Here is a 19,403-nt window from a genome sequence, read left to right on the forward strand (position 1 = left end):
TCCAAATTCACAACTGTAAAGTGTGCTGTTAGAAAGTACAATGCAACTGTATAACAGTACATCAGCAAAGTCAATTGATTAGTGATCCAGATTTCATGAGTGGTCACCTCTACTCTCTATCTCTCTTTCCTTGCACATAAAGACATCATCTTCCAAGAGAAGACTCACTCTTGCATAAAAATGTAGATCTAAAGTGCAAGTCTCCACTCTCCAAAGGGTGTACAAGAACAAGGCGTTAGCAGATCCAAGGACCTCTTCTCTACAATTGAAGATGTGTTGAGTTCTAAGACTGTTAGGTATTTATTCTTTTGTGCTTAAACTATAAACCTAGTCTTCCTTAAAAAGAAGTTGATTGTAGGGGTTTTGAAGTCTAAAAAATTGCTTGTTAGAAGTGTGTTTCCTCAAGCCTTTGAGTGGTACACTAGGCTAGAGTTAGCTTAGTTGTATTAGTGTATGGGTGGCTAGTGTTAGTCACTGTGGTGAATTCTCAAGAGGTACCCTTGAGTGGTATGCTAAGATAGAGTGAGTCTAGGCGTATTAGTTGAATTCTCAAAGGTTACTTGTTGGAAGAGTGTCTTCACAAGAACTTTGAGTGGCACACTAGGCTATAGTTAGTCTACGTATATTAGTGTGCTTGGATAGGGGTAGTCAAGTGTGAGGGTTGCATAACCGTTATTGTAATAGTGAGGGTTTATGGGAGTTAACTTCTAGCTTGCAATAGAGTTGTAACCTGGGTTTGCTCAGTTAGTAGAGTTGAAATCCTACTGAGGTAGGTCGTGGTTTTTAATCCCTTGAGTAAGGAGTTTTCCACATAAAAATCTTATGTTGATTCTCGTACCGCACTGCAAGGGGAACTGGTACACAACCAGCTCCTTTCATATACTGTGTTTGGTGGACGCACAACCTCTATCAAGGAGCATCATCCCTTTCTTCCTCTAAATCTTCATCACAGTCATTTGCAGCTTCAGCTTCCACATCTATCGGCTCTACTTCATCGATCAAACGACTTTTTACCAGAGCACTTCTGGTTCTTTTGGTTCTCTTTGCTTTATTTGCCTTAAGAGCTGATTCTAAAGCCACTTTTTCAGCCTTCTTCCTTAGTCTAGTTCTGGGAGCTGTTTGAGCAGATGAAGTCTTTACTGTGGAAGCAGATTTACTCCTAGATCATATTCTTATCCTAAAAGCAAGAGGTACCTCGTCTTGATCAGATTTATTTTTATAAGCATTGTGACCGTGATCCTTTTTAGGAGAAATTTCGGCCAAGGGTACAACATCATAGGATACACGTTCAGAGCTAATGACCAAGTCTAAGTTTGCACTAGAAGAACCTGGCGCCTTGTCCTTCACAGAAGTTGTCCTGAATTCGAATTCAGACATTTCTTGTGTTGAAGGAATAGGTGTCCCCTTTACTTCTTCAGAAGGCCTTACACTCCTCAACTCACTCAGAGTGTTTGCAAAATCTACCATAAGCCGTATCCCTATCCAACTCACTAGATCGACTCTGACCTATCCCAGAAATGGTGCCATCTACTTTTATGGGAGATTCTTCTACCTCTTTATTACACTCAGAGGAAGGAGATTTACCTTTTTGCACATTATTGGCTTCTTCAATTTCTTTGCTGATTTCCACAGATTGCTCCCTTACAGTCTCTTCTTCATGCATGAATTTAGAGACCAGGTCTTCATTTCGTTGACTTGACTTTTCTGTTTTCTCAATGGATTGACTGTAACTTCTACTCCACTGTCTTATCCTTCCATTTCATCAGTATTTTGGAAGTATTTTGAGACAGAAGCGGTATGCTTGCTACTGACAGAGTCAGGTTTTTCAACAGGGTTTGACATCTTTGATTGAGGTACTGATATATTGGGGTTGCAACTTGTAACAGGAGACTCAGAGGAAATAATGACGGGATTTTGATCTGAGAGAGTTTGGGATTTTGGGGAAGAAGTAGGCTGGTTCCATTCGGGTGAATTTTTGGCTTTGGATATTAATGAGGCAGGATTTGTTTCAATAGGGGCTTGAGTGGTGAATTTTTTATTAGACATTATAACATTTTATTGGAGAGGATGAAAAACGTTCTGAGAAAGAAGAAGGGAGAACAGGTTTGTGGTTTGGGAAGAAGAAGTATGGAATGAATTGAGATTTTGATTCCAAGTACGGAAGGGAAAGTGGAATTTTTGTATTTAAGGGTATTTGACTTGGTAGAGTGACTATTGGGTCGGGTTGCGAGCTGTTTGATCGAAACGCTTTAAAAGAAGTGTAGCGCTTTTTAGGAGTTTTTTTTTTTAAACTGATGACTTGGCACTTACAAGACACTTTCAATTTCATACAGGTGATAAAGAGACTACTAACCTGAGTTGTAGAGACTGGGTCTCTTAGAAGTCAGGGCAAACATTATCTCCTCTTATCACTGCCGTTGTAGAAACGAAAGAGCTTATTCTAGAACTTCTGTCTAATCGGTGTTAGCAACCTGGTCCTTCATACTACATGGAATGCCTGGCTTGTTGAATAAGTTCATGCACTCGGCAACTATGCTTAGGAACATCACATTTTCTTGAGAGACAGGAGGGATCGTGTTCATTTCAACACGACATCTTTGATTACATATCTTCTTCAGTAGTTGCCATTTTCAAAAACATGGGAAGGTGTCGTTCAAGCACACACACTTTCCTTAGGAAACCTTGAGTGAGAATACTGTTCTTCATTTATCAAAAGATAGTCAAAGTTTCATGAATTGCCTTTTGACTGTCCTCTTATCACTCAAGTCTTCTGGCTAGACTACTGACTCCGATCGGGAACCCATATGAAATTGGGTCCCTCAGAGTGGTGAATATAATGAACGAGGCTTTCTCTTCTCCATTAAAGCAGGTCTTCTCCCTCCTGGTGAGGACCAGGTCTTTCCTTTCTTGTCTTCTATTTAGCGGTGTCCTCATACCTCTTTATCTCAGCTATAGGATCCACTTTGGTTTGCTCAGATTCGTTCTCATGTTCATTTTGAGCTTTGATTGCTATATCCTTTCCCTCAAAAGGTGTATTCATCAGTTCTTTGATACGGCTGTTTAGAAGAAGGTTTTCTTTAGTAACTTTCTCAACTTGCTCTTGTAGATCAACGATGCAAACGACCATATCATCCCTTTCTTGTTCTGTGTTGTCAAGTTTCTCAGATAGCTCCTCCTTTTCTTTAGTGAGCCCACGAAGCTCATTTATCAAATCTCTTACCAAAGAGATTAGCCTTTTGTGGGAGTGACATTCGAGTTTGGTTTGATCATCAAGAGGGTCTTTCACCTTTTCTTTAGTTTTATTTTTAGTGTAAGAGTTCTTTAAGAGACTAGGAATCGAATCACTTGTTGAGGATTCATTGTTGGCTCCGGACTTGGGTGCATCACGTGAGTCTGTTTCATCTTCAGATTCCCTTATCAAGTCTCTCCATGCGGTAAGAGTCCTTCATCAAGTTTTCAACTTTCTTCTTTCTTCTAACCCTTTTATCCAACACCAGATTTCTTGTAGCTGTCTTAGTGAAGTTGTCCTTGAGATTTTTTCTGTGACTTTTCTTTTTCAGGGATTCAGCACTTCTTCGAACGATTCTTTGGAATCTTTGAGTGAGATATGTTATTTCTAGTTCGTCATCATCACTTGACTCACTTCTTCCTTCATCATTTAGATTTTTTCTCTTCTCTTCTTTGTTTGGTAGAGCAGCCATGTGAACAATTCTTTCTAGGTGTTAACCTTTTAGAAAGAACCTGTTTTGATACCAATTAATAAAGGTTATGCGTTCACCAAACAATATATGAGGGACTTGGTTGATTACCAGTTCCCTGATGCAATGCAGTAAGTAAATAAAATAGGATGTTACCGTGGAAAACTCATTGCTCAAGAGATTAAAAACCACAACCTGCTACGTAGGATTTCAACTCCACTACACCGAGCAACTTCAGATTACAACTATTGCAATCTAGGAATTAACTCCTATAATCCCTCAACCCTTGCAGTACCCCTACTGCAAGGAACTCTTGACTATCTCTAACTAAGCCACTAATACACCTAGACTAACGCAAGCCTAGTGTACCACTCAAACGCTTGTGAAGATTCACTTCCTATAAGCAAATTTTCTGAGAGTTCAACACCGTTTGACTACCTCCGACCCAAACACACTAATACACCTTGATTAACTCTAGCTAAGGGTACCACTCAATAGAATTAAGGTAAACTACTGAGAATTCAAAGTACCTACAACAACTTACTTTTGAGAAGAGTAGGTTTACAAGTTTAAGAACAAACGAATGTAAACTTAACACCCTGTGACTTAACACAGCTTCAATTGTGAAGAACAATGTGTCCTTGGATTTGTTGAAGCTTTGTTCTTGAGCACACCTTGATAAAAAGTGGAGACTTGCGCTTTGATCTAAACAATTTTTGGATTTTGCAAGAATCAAATCTTCACTTTAGCATGATGTCCGAATATGTAGAGGAAGAGGAAGGTGATGACCATAAAGCAACTCTCCGTCGTGTATCGCTTCCGTTGTAATCGGAACAATGGCAACAACTTTACAGTTGTAAAGTTGACTGTACAATACTTCAGGAGACCTGGTCTTTCTATCCTCGTAACTGGTTCCTCGAGTAGGTTTGTCAAGTCATCAAAACCCTAAAACACAAGGTCGCATGGCTTATCAGATCCACTTTGTTTGAAGTCCCAATCAAGTATATAGTCATAATTTCCAACTGTTGTTACCATTCTGATCACCAAATTAACTTCTTGTTGTCCCTTTGGTGTTCTACAAAAGCCATTTAGAGTTAATTATGTCAACAGAGTGATCACAATTTAGCAGAGAAATCTTTAGTTAGAGGCTTACTAAAAATCTAGGTACTTTGATTTTTCTATATGCCTCCATGCAACATCGCCAACATTCAAAAATGCAAATAGCTCGAGGGACTTGCACTACTTGGCCTTCTGAATCAGCCATGTAACCGTACATATACACTGCATTGTTTGGATGGTCCAGTGATGGAACAAGGATGCTAGCCGATCTCCTAAAGCCAAATTCACCAACATCCATGAATGACCTATAGTACCATCCAAACATAGAATTCATGTAAGGCACAGATATCTCAGAGATGACCTCTTATAGAGCACACGTCGATATTCATTTCTTGCAGCATCGTATACAGCAGCTGTAGATATGATCATCCATGCTCTAGTGTTGAATCCAAGATGAAATTTCCAATTAGCCCATTTGACTTCATGTCCTTGGATGTTTATCCTGGAGGGTACTTCTGTGTCATTGCAAGTGACTGATCCACGGGTCGACGAATTAAAATTAGCATCTTTTGCTTCAGGCAAGGGAGCTCTAAATCTATCCACAAACTTAACGATCTTCATTGATTCAACATCTACTAGTGTAGTTATTCCTTCTATAGGCCTTGCCCAAAATTTAGGAGTCCCTTCGCTGTAAAAACATGGAACTCTAAGAAATCTTCTAGTGTGTTTCTGACCAAAGCATCCAACTATAGTGGTATGCAGCTGACTTTCAGATATATTCAAGCCCCTTTTTTATATTGAACCTGATGGACTGTATAAGTTCCTTAAGAGTAAAAGGAGGAAAGCCATGGCAAGTGTACAATTTTTGTGATATGATAGAGATAGTAACCAAGTCTGGTGTGAATTCATGTGATTCACCACTAGCGCGAACTCTAACCCTGGCTCGACGATAAGGAAAAGAGGCATTGTTTGATTTATGCAAGGACAACCAATGAAGGACATCATTCTTTTCTGGTTCTTCAAGGTCTACAAAATGAAATGTTACATTGGAGAGGGGACCAAGGTGGGACTTTTGGATAATGACTCTAATTTGGTTGATTTCATCAGGATTAAGAGGGTCTAAAGGATGTTGGCAGTTTATAGAAAAGAACAAGAATGAAAGTAGAATAGTGAGAGAAACGGACATGTGTAGCCGAAAATGATTTTCTTTCGGTCACGTAAAGATAGCTTCGTATTTTCCTTAATCCCGACTTGACATAGATTTAAAACTCACGTGGTTGATTAATATAATTAGCCCCAACTAGTAATTGCGGAGGAAATCGTTTGGTCCGGTTTCTCCAGGGAAGAAAGAAACAAGCACAAGCGTGAAGACTTTCTTTCGGACCGAGGTATTGCACTAGAAGTGGTTGATCAGAAGAAGGCGGAGAAAATCGCTTTGATCCGTGGCCGTTTTCTTTATGGCGAGTTGATCGTGGCCGTTAGTGGTTTCTCCATGGCCGAGTTGATCGTGGCCGTTAGTCCGGGTGATCAGTTACAAAATTGCCACGCGTCAAGACCGTTCTGCCACATTGTACTGCCAATCGTACGGGTGTCAGACCGTACGGCCCAACCTTATCCTTTTAGGGTTTTCTTTATTCTAAAGGGGCTTTATGTTGTATACAAGGCCCATAGGGCAAAACTATAAATAGGGAGCATTTTTCTACTTTTAAGGGTTGGTTTTTTGACATCTAGAACATTGTAATAGAAAACATATATTGAAGCTCTCTCTCTCTCTCTCTCTCTTGGTCGGATCTAGGATCGGTGGCATATTTTGCTTACTTTTCTTCCAATATATATTGGCTTAATCATAATATATACATATCTTGATTCGAATCATTAACATATATTCATATATATATGCTATAACACGAAATCCATATATATATTCCTATCAAAAACCAAAATAGATTAAAGTTATCCACATATCCTATACCTCACTTACAAATTCAACTTATTACCCAATTTCGGGGTAAACAGTTTGGCGCCCACCGTGGGGCTAGGATAATAGTGGTCTTTGATCTTGGTTTCTATCTCTTACCCATTAAGATTGAAAAAATCTTTTGTTCGTCTCTGTGAAAACGGACCAAATGGCAAGCAGTGGACAATCTGGTCACGTCAACAACAACGAGATTGTGGCCGAAAATGAGAACAGTGGGCTACGGGGCTTACCGGCGGAGAACCCATTGACCCCGAACTCCTCGTTGATTCGAGGGAGGGCCTCGGCCAGACGAACACCGTGAACCGGGGAGAATGCCGCCCCGCCGGCCACCGATCCCTTAAGTACTCACAATTCAATTACTTTGTCCCGGGCACAAGGCGGAAAGTGTCGGATACCCCGGATGATATTAACTTACGTTTAATTTTTGAAATGTTGCAGGAACAGAGGGCGGCTATTGCCGAACAAGGAGTCGCAATAGCCCAGTTGCAAAGCAAAAATGATGAAACGGCCCCGGAGAGGACGAAAGGTGTTGCCGAACCCAGAAGGGACGAAACACGGATGGTCGAGAGTAATGGGTCCGAAGCTGGTTCATCCACCGAAGTTCTGAGAATGCTCGAAACATTGGCGAAGCGGGTAGACTCGACTGAGAAGAGGGTGGAAACATATAACTCTCGGGTGGACCAGATCCCGGGGGCTCCGCCTATTCTGAAAGGACCGGATTCGAAGAGGTACATTCAGAGGCCTTTTCCTCCGAGTGCGGCTCCGAAATTGATCCCGAAGAGGTTCAAAATGCCGGATATCCAGAAATATGACGGCACAACGGACCCTCAGGAACACGTGACTTCATACACCTATGCCATAAAAGGCAATGATGTTGAAGAGGATGAAATTGAATCCGTGTTGTTGAAAAAGTTTGGGGAAACTCTGTCGAAGGGAGCATTGACTTGGTACGACCATCTGCCCGAGCATTCAATCACTTCTTTCGAAATGCTCGCGGATGCGTTCATAAAAGCTCATGCGGTGCCAAAAAGGTGCGGGCCGTAAGGCGGATATTTTCGTATAGCCCAATGGGATGATGAGTTATTGCGTGAATTTGTCAACCGGTTCCAAAGGGAACGGATGGAGCTCCCTCCGGTCCGGAGGAATGGGCTGCACAAGCTTTTACCAAAGGGCTTAATCCTCGGAGCTCGACGGCCTCGTTCAAACTAAAGGAAAACTTGCTGGAATACGAGGCTGTGACCTAGGCGGATGTCCATAACAGATACGAATCAAAGATTCGGGTAGAGGATGACCAACTCGAACTTCCCCCGGGACCCGTAAATATGAACAAAAGCTCTGAGAGATCGAGGAAAAATTACGATCCGGAGTCAAGACCATCGAGGGAAAGATATCGGCCATACTCTCATTCGGAAAAGCCAAGCTTCAGGTCGGAAAAATCTAGGGTTGGCCCGAGCCAATCCTCCGGTCGGGGTGATAAACGGACCGAGCGCCCGTCAAACAGTCGAGGTCTCTCATTTAGGAGTGATGTCGGAAGCTCGGCCAGCAACAAAGACTTGCCAAGGATATCGGAGTACAACTTCAACGTCAACACTTCGGACCTCGTCTCGGCTATTGGCCGTATCGCAGAAGCAAGATGGCCGAGACCACTAAGGTCAGACCCGGGCCAACGGGACCCGAGCGTGATGTGTGAATATCATGGAACCCATGGGCACAGAACTGAGGACTGTCGCCAACTAAGAGAGGAGGTGGCTCGGTTACTGAAGAATGGCCACCTTCGAGAATTGCTAAGTGAACGAGCTAAAGGCCACTACAAGGAAAGGGAATCTCATAAACGGGCCGAACCAGTGGAACCTCAGCATATAATCAACATGATAATCGGGGGTACCGATACCCCTCGAGGGCCGGTGATGAAACGGACAAAGGTTTCCATTGTGCGTGAGAAGCGCAGCCGGGATTACGTACCCGAGGGTTCCATCTCTTTCAACAACGAGGATGCAGAAGGCATCATTCAACCGCACAATGATGCATTGGTAATCTCTATTCTTATTTTTAAATCGCAAGTTAAACGTATTTTGATTGACCCAGGTAGCTCGGCCAACATCATCCGGTGGAGAGTGGTTGAACAACTAAGGCTACTCGATCAGATCGTACCGGTAGCCCGAGTGCTCAGTGGATTCAATATGGCAAGTGAAACCACGAAGGGGAGATTTCTTTGCCGGTCAACATTGACGGCACCATTCAGCAAACGGTGTTCTATGTAATCGAAGGGGATATGAAGTATAATGCATTGCTGGGTAGACCGTGGATACATAGCATGAGGGCCGTGCCATCGACATTACATCAGCTGCTGAAATTCCCGACCCCGGAGGGGATAAAAACCATCCGGGGAGAACAACCCGCTGCAAGAGAGATGTTCGCGGTCGAGGAAGCGTCACCCCTTCCCAAAAAATCGGATAAAAAAGAAGATGAATCAGTCGGTGGCAAGGACCCTAAATAGCAACTAAAGTACACGGGTTCGACAACGGAGCAGAATGGGTCGGACCCGGGGCATGAAGAGGATGATTTCGGTGTACCCAGATCGTTCGTCTTGCCGGATGACTCGGATGCAACCAAGTCTACAGTGGAGGAGCTGGAGCAAGTCATCTTGTTCGAATATCTACCGGATAGAAAGGTATACTTGGGCACGGGGTTAACCTCGGAGCTCAGGAACAAGTTAATTAAATTTCTTCAAGCTAATGTCGATTGTTTCACATGGTCCCGTATAGATATGACAGGTGTGCCACCGGAAGTAACAACTCACAAGCTCAGCCTCGACGGGAGATTTCCCCCGGTGAAGTAGAAGCGGAGGCCTATGGCAGAGGCAAAACACGCCTTCGTAAAGGATGAGGTAACAAAGCTTTTGAAAATAGGCTCTATCCGGGAGGTAAAATACCCGGACTGGCTAGCTAACGTAGTAGTGGTGCCGAAAAAAGGTAATAAATTTTGAATGTGCGTTGATTATAAGGATCTAAACAAAGCATGCCCGAAGGATTCATTTTCGATGCCTCACATCGATAGAATGATCGATGCGACGGCCGGACATGAGATGTTAAGTTTTCTCGATGCTTACTCCGGGTATAACCAAATCCGGATGCACCCGGAGGATCAAGAGAAAACATCCTTTATTACCCGGTATGGGACTTACTGTTACAATGTCATGCCCTTCGGATTAAAAAATGCCGGTGCAACTTACCAACGCCTAGTTAATGGGATGTTCGAAGAACAGATAGGAAAAACAATGAAAGTTTATATTGATGACATGGTTGTCAAGTCCCTGGAAACAGAGGACCATTTAAAACATTTGCAGGAAACTTTCGATGTACTCCGCAAGTACAACATGAAGCTTAACCCGGAAAAATGTGCCTTCGGTGTCCGATCTGGCAAATTTTTGGGTTTCATGGTGTCAAACCGGGGAATTGAAATCAAACCGGACAAGATCAAAGCCATCGAGGACATTGAGGTGGTAAATAACGTCAAAGGAGTGCAGAGGCTCACCGGAAGGATAGCGGCGCTGAGTCGGTTCATATCGAGATCCTCGGATAAGAGTCACCGTTTCTTCTCCTTATTAAGGAAGAAGAATGACTTCACCTGGACACCGGAATTCCAAAAGGCCTTACAGGAATTGAAAAGATACTTGTCTAGCCCGCCTCTACTGCATACACCGAAAGCGAACGAGCAGCTTTTTCTCTACCTTGCCGTATCTGAGGTAGCGGTAAGTGGTGTTTTGGTCCGAGAAGAATTAGGTACGCAATTCCTTATATATTATGTGAGTAGAACTTTAGGGGATGCGGAGACCCATTATCCCCACCTAGAAAAGTTGGCATTGGCATTGGTAAGTGCTTCTAGAAAGCTCAAGCCTTACTTTCAATGCCATCCGATATGTGTAGTGACTACTTACCCTCTAAAGAACATCATGCATAAACCGAAATTATCGGGTAGACTAACTAAATGGGCCGTAGAGATTAGCGGATATGATATCGAATACAAACCTCGGACGGCCATCAAGTCCCAGATCTTGGCCGATTTTGTGGCAGACTTCACCCCGGCTATGGTCCCCGAGGTTGAGAAAGAACCTGCTAACCTCGGGAAAAGCTTCGGGTATTTTTGGTCGTTACACACGGACGGGGCCTCGAACCTCGAAGGTTCGGGCTAGGAATCGTCCTCGAACTCCCGCGGATGCCATTCGACAATCCATTAGAACTATTAAATTGACTAACAATGAAGCCGAGTATGAGGCCATGATTGCAGGTTTGGAATTAGCTCGGAGTATGGGGGCCGAAATAATTGAAGCAAAATGCGACTCTCTCTTGGTCGTTAACCAGGTGAATGGCGTCTTCGAGGTTAAGGACGAACGGATGCAAAGGTATCTGAAAAAATCCAAGTGATACTACACCGGTTTAAAGAATGGACCATGCAGCATGTACCCAGGGAGCAGAACGGCGAAGCCGATGCATTGGCCAATTTGGGATCTTCAGTCGAAGGGGAAGAAATCAACCCGGGACTATGGTGCACTTGATGAATTCGGCGATAGAAAATGGACATCTTTGAAATAAACACAATGGGTTTAACTTGGGATTGGCGCAACAAATACATCGACTACTTGCAAGATGGAAAGCTCCCGAGTGACCCAAAAGAATCACGGTCACTAAGGACAAAAGCAGCGCGGTTCTGCTTGGTAGACGGCCAATTGTATCGACGGTCTTTCTTCGGACCCCTGGCCAAGTGTTTGGGTCCCGAAGAAACCGAGTATGTGATGAAAGAAGTACACGAGGGGACCTGCAGCAATCACTCCGTCTTTGAAGCCTTAGTCGAAAAATTATCAGAGCCGGTTACTATTGGAACCGGATGGAGGAAGATTCGAAGAATTTTGTCCGAAAATGTGACGGGTGTCAAAGACATGCCCGATGATTCATCAGCCCGGGGAGTTGCTGCACTCGGTGATATCACCTTGGCCCTTCATGAAGTGGGGAATGGACATTGTTGGTCCATTGCCATGGGCACCAGGTAAGGCCCGTTTTATTTTGTTTATGACTGACTATTTCTCCAAATGGGTTGAAGCGCAAGCCTTCGAAAAGATTAGAGAAAAGGAAGTTATTGACTTCATATGGGACCACATTATTTGTCGTTTCGGCATCCCGGCCGAGATAACTTGTGATAACGGTCCTCAGTTCGTTGGCGGCAAAGTCAATGATTTCCTCGAAGGGTTGAAGATCAAGAAAATCGTATCAACTCCGTATCACCCGTGTGCGAACGGACAGGCGGAATCCACGAATAAAATAATAATTCAAAATCTGAGGAAAAGACTTAAAACATCAAAGCATCACCGAAGGGAAGTACTACCGGAGGTATTGTGGGCTTACAGAACCACATCAAAATCAAGCACGGGTGAAACACCTTTCTCGTTAGTCTACGGGGCTGAAGCCCTCATCCCCGTAGAAGTTGGTGAACTGAGTCTCCGGTTCAGGTATACCACCGAGGAATCAAACGATGAGGCCAAGGCTGTAAAACTCGATCTCACGGATGAACTTCGCGAGAACGCGTTGGTCGTATTGCGGCCCGAAAGCGAGAGAATGGAAAGGTACTACAACCGGAGGGCGAATTTTTGACATTTCCAAGTTGGGGACTTGGTGCTTCGGAAAAGTTACCTTGAACACCAAGAATCCCAACGATGGAAAAGCGGGTCCCGGCCTGGGAAGGGCCGTACAAGATAACCGAGGTAACGGGCAAAGGATCGTATCAGCTGGAATCCATGGACGGGCAACGGTTGCGCAATAACTGGAATGTGGCTCATTTGAAGAGATACTACTGCTAAGGTATGGACACTTTGTGTTTATTTATTAACCTTTTCTTTTTTTGCGGGAAGTCGAGTACGGATAAAGTTAGGTGCTAGGTCGAAAACACGTGTTGCACTCTTTTCCTTAGTACGGTTTTGTCCCAAAATGGGTTTTCGACAAGGTTTTTAATGAGGCAACAAGTACAACGTGTTACTAGATAAAGACGAGGACAAATGCCCGGAAACTCGGGGCCACACCCTACGAGTGGGGACTTGATAGTGCTTACCCGATCTTGCAGCTCGGATAAGCACTAGGGGACTACTATACCCACATCGAGGTTTACCCTGGTTAGTCGAAAACGGAGGAGCTCAACAAAGCAAGTGAACGCTAATAGATGCTACCCCGAAAAAATCCTCGAGATTTTTGTATTTCCCATCTTCGCCTAAAGCCGGACCTTCTGTATTAGGTTTCGATGTAAGGACCAAACGATCAGAACGAATCGTGTCCACTTAGTACTTGCTACGGCAAAAACAGAAGGAAACGGACGAAGTCTTCATATCATGTACATGCAAATACTTGCAATATTAAGATCATTAAAAATTCATTGCGGATGTGTCTTCTTGTTAAAACGGCCTACCCTAGTGATTACCACCGAAATTCGGCATCATTTTTAACTAAATACCCTATACCGGGGATTATAGTCGAAATTCGACAAAGGCAACAAGGTCACATTGAACCGAGCCAAAATCTTGTAAACACCCCAAATGGGGACTGCTGTATTAAAAATTGGTAAGGCAAAAAAAATATCGGCCCTAAAAATGCCTAACGTGATTCGGAGACGTCTGAATTCACAAAGCATAAATAAGTCCCACGGGCAAACCACTCGATCAAATTCCCGGACAAAACGTACCGGACGAAGAGAAAAGCCAATATTCAGGCACAGTCCGAAAAAATGACTCCGAGTCTCTGCTTGTCCTTAAAACGGACCGACAATTCGGGCAAAAGTCATAACAAGCATTCAAGCAAAAGAATAAAAGAAAGTCAACAAAAATGCACATTCCATATATGTAAGGTTTTTTACACCTGAAATTCCTACGAAGTTGAAAAACAAAAATCAAGCCAAAAAGGCAAAGACAAAATAAAGGCTAAGTACAGGCCCTGGTCTATCCGGTGCGGCTGGATCCAGAATGCTCGGATACTGTCCGCTCGGAATCTTCGGAGTCAGTATCGAGGGCTCTCTTAGCTTCTTCCTCGGTCCTTTTAGCTTCGAGTATCAGGGCCGGGAGATCCGCAAAACCATGCTCGGCTTGCTCAAGGGTGGCCCTTCGGGACTTTCACCGTTCATACTCCACCGCAATCGTGGTATGAGCCTCGGCGGCCTCCACACGCTCCCGAGGGCTTACGCCGAATCGGCCTCGGCTGGGCCAGCTTGGCCACTAATTCATCTCTCTCTTCATCGAGGACTCTTTGGATTTGAGTGGCCGACTCGAGCTCGGCTTTGAGAAGGTCATTAGCCTCGGTCGTCTCCTCGAGTTCGGTTTTCAGCTCGTCGCATATCCGGGCCCTGTCCTCGGCTTTTTGCTCGAACACCCTCATTCTCTCCTTATACTTAGCACTCTCGGATTCAAGCAGCCGATGCCTCTCGGCCATGTTCACGGCATCAGACTTGACCGAGTCAAGCTCCCCCCGGAGTTGAGAGATAATGGTTTCGAGTTCACCAAGCCTCGAAGAAAAATGAGCATTATCTTGGCTAAGGCCGACCTTGTCCGCTTCCAGAAGCCGGTTCTTCTCGACCATCCCGGCCAATTCATCCTTTAACCGAAGGTTTTCGGCCTTCGCTGCTTCGAGCTCGGGTTGAAGGTTGGAAAGGGCAACAGCTCGGTTCAATTCATCCTCCTTCACTTGCAAAAGGTGCTGGAACTTCTCCGTTTCCCGACCCTGGGCGTCCAGTTGGCCTCTAAGGTCGTCAACCTCTTGCTGAGCACGGATGAAGGCTTCATTGACGAGCACCACGCTCTGTGAAAGAAACGAGACATTTAAACTTGGATAAAACGAGAAGGAAAAGTTCACATCGAATTATGGAAGGATAGGCTGATAAGCTTACCGGTTACCCGCGTGCATGCCCTCGTTAATAAGACTCTGTCAGGGGACCCCGTTCATCTTTCGCTTATCCGAGTCCGAGACGAGGGGCCTTAGGTAGCTTGCAACACCCACAGGACGCGATAAAAAACTGCAGTCCTCGGGGACGGTAATCACGGCCGATCTTGTCCTCTGGGTTCCACACTCGGGCGGGAAGATGCGCACCAGGCTATCCCTTGCACCAGTTTCGGTGGACCGGCTAGCTGCCCTCGTGACTCGAGGGATAGGGAGATGTCCGAAACCGGCAGCTTCCCCGGTTGCAGGAGGGGTATCCGAGAACATATCATCGAGGTTATCAGACCTCGGAGCATGAGTAGGAGAAGCCGGAAGAAGCTCCGGAGCGGCCTCGGTAGGAGCGGGTGCCTCGGGTGTTGTAGTTGGGTCCCCGGCAGGTGTTGAACCGGTATCCAATGGAACCTCGGTCTCGGGGACCGGCTCAGCCCTCTGTTCGGCCTCGGCAGTTGGTGCATGCCCGGACCTTCTAGTCCTTTGCAGGGGGGTCTCCTCGGATGAAGCGTCACCTGAAATATCAACATATTCAATCGACCTTAGAGGAGTCGGGTAAAGAACTTCTTCCCCACCTGTGTGTGCAATGCGGAGCTGACGGTCCTTCCCCGGCTGAAGGAAGTGGTGGAATGGTGATATCCTCCTCCGGAATAGAAGCAACGGAAGGGGTCACACCGATCCTCCGAACGAGGAAATCGGGCTCTGTTTCGTCTCTTAGAGTCCGAACGACGCTTCTTGCCCTCTTTTTCGATTTCTGCCCTTTGTCCGAGGGGTTTCTCCTCCTTTTGTTGGCAGCAGCAATAATACGGGATGTACCCGCTGAATCAAATTCGGGTGCCGGCGCAGCGGGTTCGGCTGCTGGCTCCGGTCTTGGGTCCACCGAGCCCTTGGGTAAACCTGAATACCGAAGATGTTATAAAAAGAAAAAGGTAGAAAATGCGATAAATTCCGACCCAAGCATAGTATTACCGTGGTTTTGAGCGACCCATCGGCCACGCGACGAGGTCCCCCCGTATCCGTGCTTCATGGGTGTGTTGGCTAAGGAGAGCACCAACCCGTTCGTTCATGTTCGGACAGCCGGAGGTATCCGTACCACGGTGGTATAAAGAAAGGGGACAAATCGTGATAATATGAAAGGACAAGCGTTTGACAAAGCATTCAAAGGTAACTATTAAAAGAACTGAGACACTTACGATTATCATTCCACCTCTCCGGAAAGGGCATATAGTTGGCCGGAATAATGTCCGCGGTCCTCACCCGGACGTAGCGCTCTAGCCAACCTCGGTCTCTATCTTCATCCATCTTCGAAAAGATTGGGTTCCGGCTTCGCTTGGCGAGCTTTATTACACCCCCTCGGAACAACCTCGGGGAATATAATCGGATGAAGTGAGCCATCGTAAACTCCTTCTTCAAGTTGTTGGCCAACAGCCGGAGGCAGGCCACGGTCCTCCAGACTATCGGACCAATCTGGGCCAAGGTTACATTATATGTCTGGCACATATCCAAAATAACCGGGTCGATTGGGGGGTCGAGCTTGAGTGTAAAAGGATAGGTGTAAACGTACAGGAAGCCCTCCCGATGATCGGTGATCGATTCATCAGGTCCGGGGGCAAACACTTGTACCGGACGGTTATCCCATCCGCAATCAGCCCGGACTTGATCAAGTTTGTCCTCGGTAATGGACGACGGGTACCGCCTTACATCAAACCCTCTATCAGCAACCGGAGAAGGCTTCTCAACTTTGAACTCCTTGTTATAGTTGGGTTTGGACGGTACAATGTCCAAAGCAGTGGGCTCAACGACGATTTTTCCCTTGGGTTGTGAAGTTGGCTCGGTTCCTTGAGAAGAAACCGAGGGAACATCCTGGGAGGTGGTTTCGGTGTTGGCAGACATTTGGAAGTTATGGAAAAGGAGATTGGCGAATTCGAAAAGGGAGAAAGAACAAGTTAAAAAAATAATAAGTGAAGAAGAAAAAATTTCAAAATGGCAAAGTGAGAGAAGAAACAAAGCGAGCACTTTCGATAGGAAAACAACAAATGAAAAAGTTGGCAAAGTTGGTTTTCTTACACACAATGTAAACAAATAGAATTGAGGGGAGAAAACGGTTGAAATCGAAAAAATATGAGATGAAGATGATTAGAAGTGGAGAAGAAGAAAGTGAAGTGTAAAATGGAGAAATGAAAGGGTTAAAAGCCTTATATAGGCATGGGGAACCGAGCGGTTACGAGCCGACCAACGGGGGGATGCCACGTGTCCCACAATTAATGAGACGTGATTTGAAATGACGTGCGTTACAGCGGTTGCCAAAGTTGGCCGTTCGGGATGAGACACGTGGCTGATGGCAGAGGGACGTGACGCAACTGTTCCCGCCAAAATGAAAAGATAAGAACGAGCTTATGGAACCACCGGTTTCGTGACTCATCCACTTCCCGTTACTCCGGTAAAACTACGGTCCGGAAAGTGTGGGGACTATCTGTATACGGTAAAAATCGAATTTATGCTAGACCGGTGAGATCGGGAATCGAGGGAAGAAAGAAACAAGCACGAGCATGAAGACTTTCTTTCGGACCAGAGGTATTGCACTAGAAGTGGTTGATCAGAAGAAAGCGGAGAAAATCGTTTGACAAGCTCCGGTTTCTCCATGGCCGAGTTGATCGTGGCCGTTAGTCGGTTTCTCCGTGGCCGAGTTGATCGTGGCCGTTAGTCGGTTTCCCGTCATGTTAGTCGGGTGATCGATTACAAAATTGCCACGCGTCGAGACCGTTACGCCACGTTGTACGCAATCGTACGGGTGTCGGTAAATACGGCCCAACTTATCCTTTTAGGGTTTTCTTTATTCTAAAGGGGCTTTATGTTGTATCGAGGCCCATATGCAAAACTATAAATAGGAGCATTTCCCTACTTTTAAGGGTTGGTTTTTTGAGATCTAGAACATTGTAATAGAAAACATATATTGAAGCTCTCTCTCTCTCTCTTCTGGTCCGATTCAGTGGAATATTTTGGCTTTACTATTCCATTTAACACAATTAGCTTAATCATCGATATATACATATTTTATTTGTTATATATATTAACACATATATATCCATATATATTCGTTGCATATACGAAATCCATATATATTTCATAAACCCAAAAATAGATTAAAATTTGTCGCATATCACTATACCCCACTACAAATTGTTTATTATCCAATTTTGGGGTAAACACCTTGTATATCAAGATCATATGTTTCGTCTACCATTCATAAAGACCTTTGATTGAGTTGTAAATTCTTTGAAGTCACTTGCTTTAATTTCCACATATAAAAAGATACTATTGCTGCAAAATTCAACTATGACAAGGGCTGACTTTCTTTAACTTAACAGCCTTGAGAAAAGGATTCTCCGCAACCACCAATAATATCATTAGAAATTTCTTAAATGCAAGACATTATCCACATCCATATGTTGGCATGACTGGAAAATATTTCTGCTTAGGTACACGATGATCACCCAATGTGTATAAGCTGATTCATGATGAATTTATATCCATCCTTTGTGATAAATAAAAAAATTTACACTATCACAATTTAAGTCTTTAATCTACTATAGAAGGTTACTTATCGGGTTATTAGTGTCAATAATTACCTGTGACTTGTCTTTTAAATGACCTGAAAGTGTAATTTTCTTTTTTATTGTGTCGGGGTATAGAAGTTAAATTATACTCCGTAGTACAAATTCCTTGTTCTCGATTTCCCTAAGAAATTGCAATTCATTAATCTGTATGATCCACCATAACATATGGCTTAAAGCTTTTAATAAACCTTACTAAGCCTTCTAAATCATTAATATACGCAAATACTATTGCTACAAGCATCAACAAGAGCTGTCTTTCTTTGATAAAAATAATAGTAGAATTTTTTTCATAAATAGTGATGTTAACCACATGGTACAAATTTGTCCAGTTGACTTTAGGAGACTTATCAAAGAACAGGATTATGCTGAAAGAAATTAGCAGGCCTGAGCTCAAAACCAGTGCTTAGTGTTGGCATAACTGGAAAATCTTCCTGCTTAGGTACATGATGAACACCCAATGTGTACCATAATACAATATCTTTGTTCTCAATTTCCCTATCCCTGCATCATAAAAGAAATTTGCAACTTCTTTAATCAATCTGATCCATTTACCTTAAAAACTTAAAAATTCTGCTCTTCAGAAATGTAATCTATTGCATAACCTGAGGCTCCACATGGCCAATGTATCATCACCTTGGCTTTGATCAGTATATAATCCTCCTGCCCATTTCTCAGACTTGTTATAAGGTGTCACCCACACATTGTACTTTGTAAAACCTCCCCGGATTTGTGGGTAATCATCGTCACTTAACAAGGGGCCTGTTGCAGATCCCGGGATCAGACAGTAGCCTATATTATTCCCAACCTGAGTCTTCTTGTTGGGGTTCACTACTACCATTTCAAGGGCTTCTGAACCTAGCTGAATATTTGCATCCGATTCCATTTTAGCTGTTTCACTAACAACTGTCCAGTAACTCTTTCTTGGTGAACTTTTGTTGCCCACACGGCTAGTTTTTAAGTTATTTTTGACAAAGGAATTTTCATGACCGTCCACGTCTAAATCAAGGTGAAAGGTAAGGAAATGATCATGATATGCTCCCTAAAGTGTATTCTGCTATTAGTGTACCATAAGCTTCTTCCTTTATCTGGTCGT

General features: G+C 44.1%; 1 protein-coding gene and 1 pseudogene across 1 annotated transcript in view; both read right to left on the bottom strand.

The window, feature by feature from the left end:
- Positions 1–4,643: 4,643 nt before the first annotated feature.
- Positions 4,644–5,943, bottom strand: LOC132032079 (primary amine oxidase 1-like; annotated as a pseudogene).
- A 12,637-nt stretch (positions 5,944–18,580) lies between these two features.
- LOC132031330 (amine oxidase [copper-containing] alpha 3, peroxisomal-like) overlaps positions 18,581–19,403 on the bottom strand; it is a 4,614-nt gene continuing 3,791 nt past the window's right edge. The window contains exons 6-7 of the mRNA XM_059421247.1: positions 18,913–19,239; positions 18,581–18,811 (exon numbers count right to left, since the gene is read on the bottom strand). Of these exons, the coding sequence (XP_059277230.1) occupies positions 18,658–18,811; positions 18,913–19,239 (481 nt within the window). The 3' untranslated portion in view covers positions 18,581–18,657. The remainder of the gene's footprint in view (positions 18,812–18,912; positions 19,240–19,403) is intronic.

The sequence above is a fragment of the Lycium ferocissimum genome, chromosome 9 (assembly GCF_029784015.1).
Source record: "Lycium ferocissimum isolate CSIRO_LF1 chromosome 9, AGI_CSIRO_Lferr_CH_V1, whole genome shotgun sequence".
Taxonomy (NCBI): Eukaryota; Viridiplantae; Streptophyta; class Magnoliopsida; order Solanales; family Solanaceae; genus Lycium; species Lycium ferocissimum.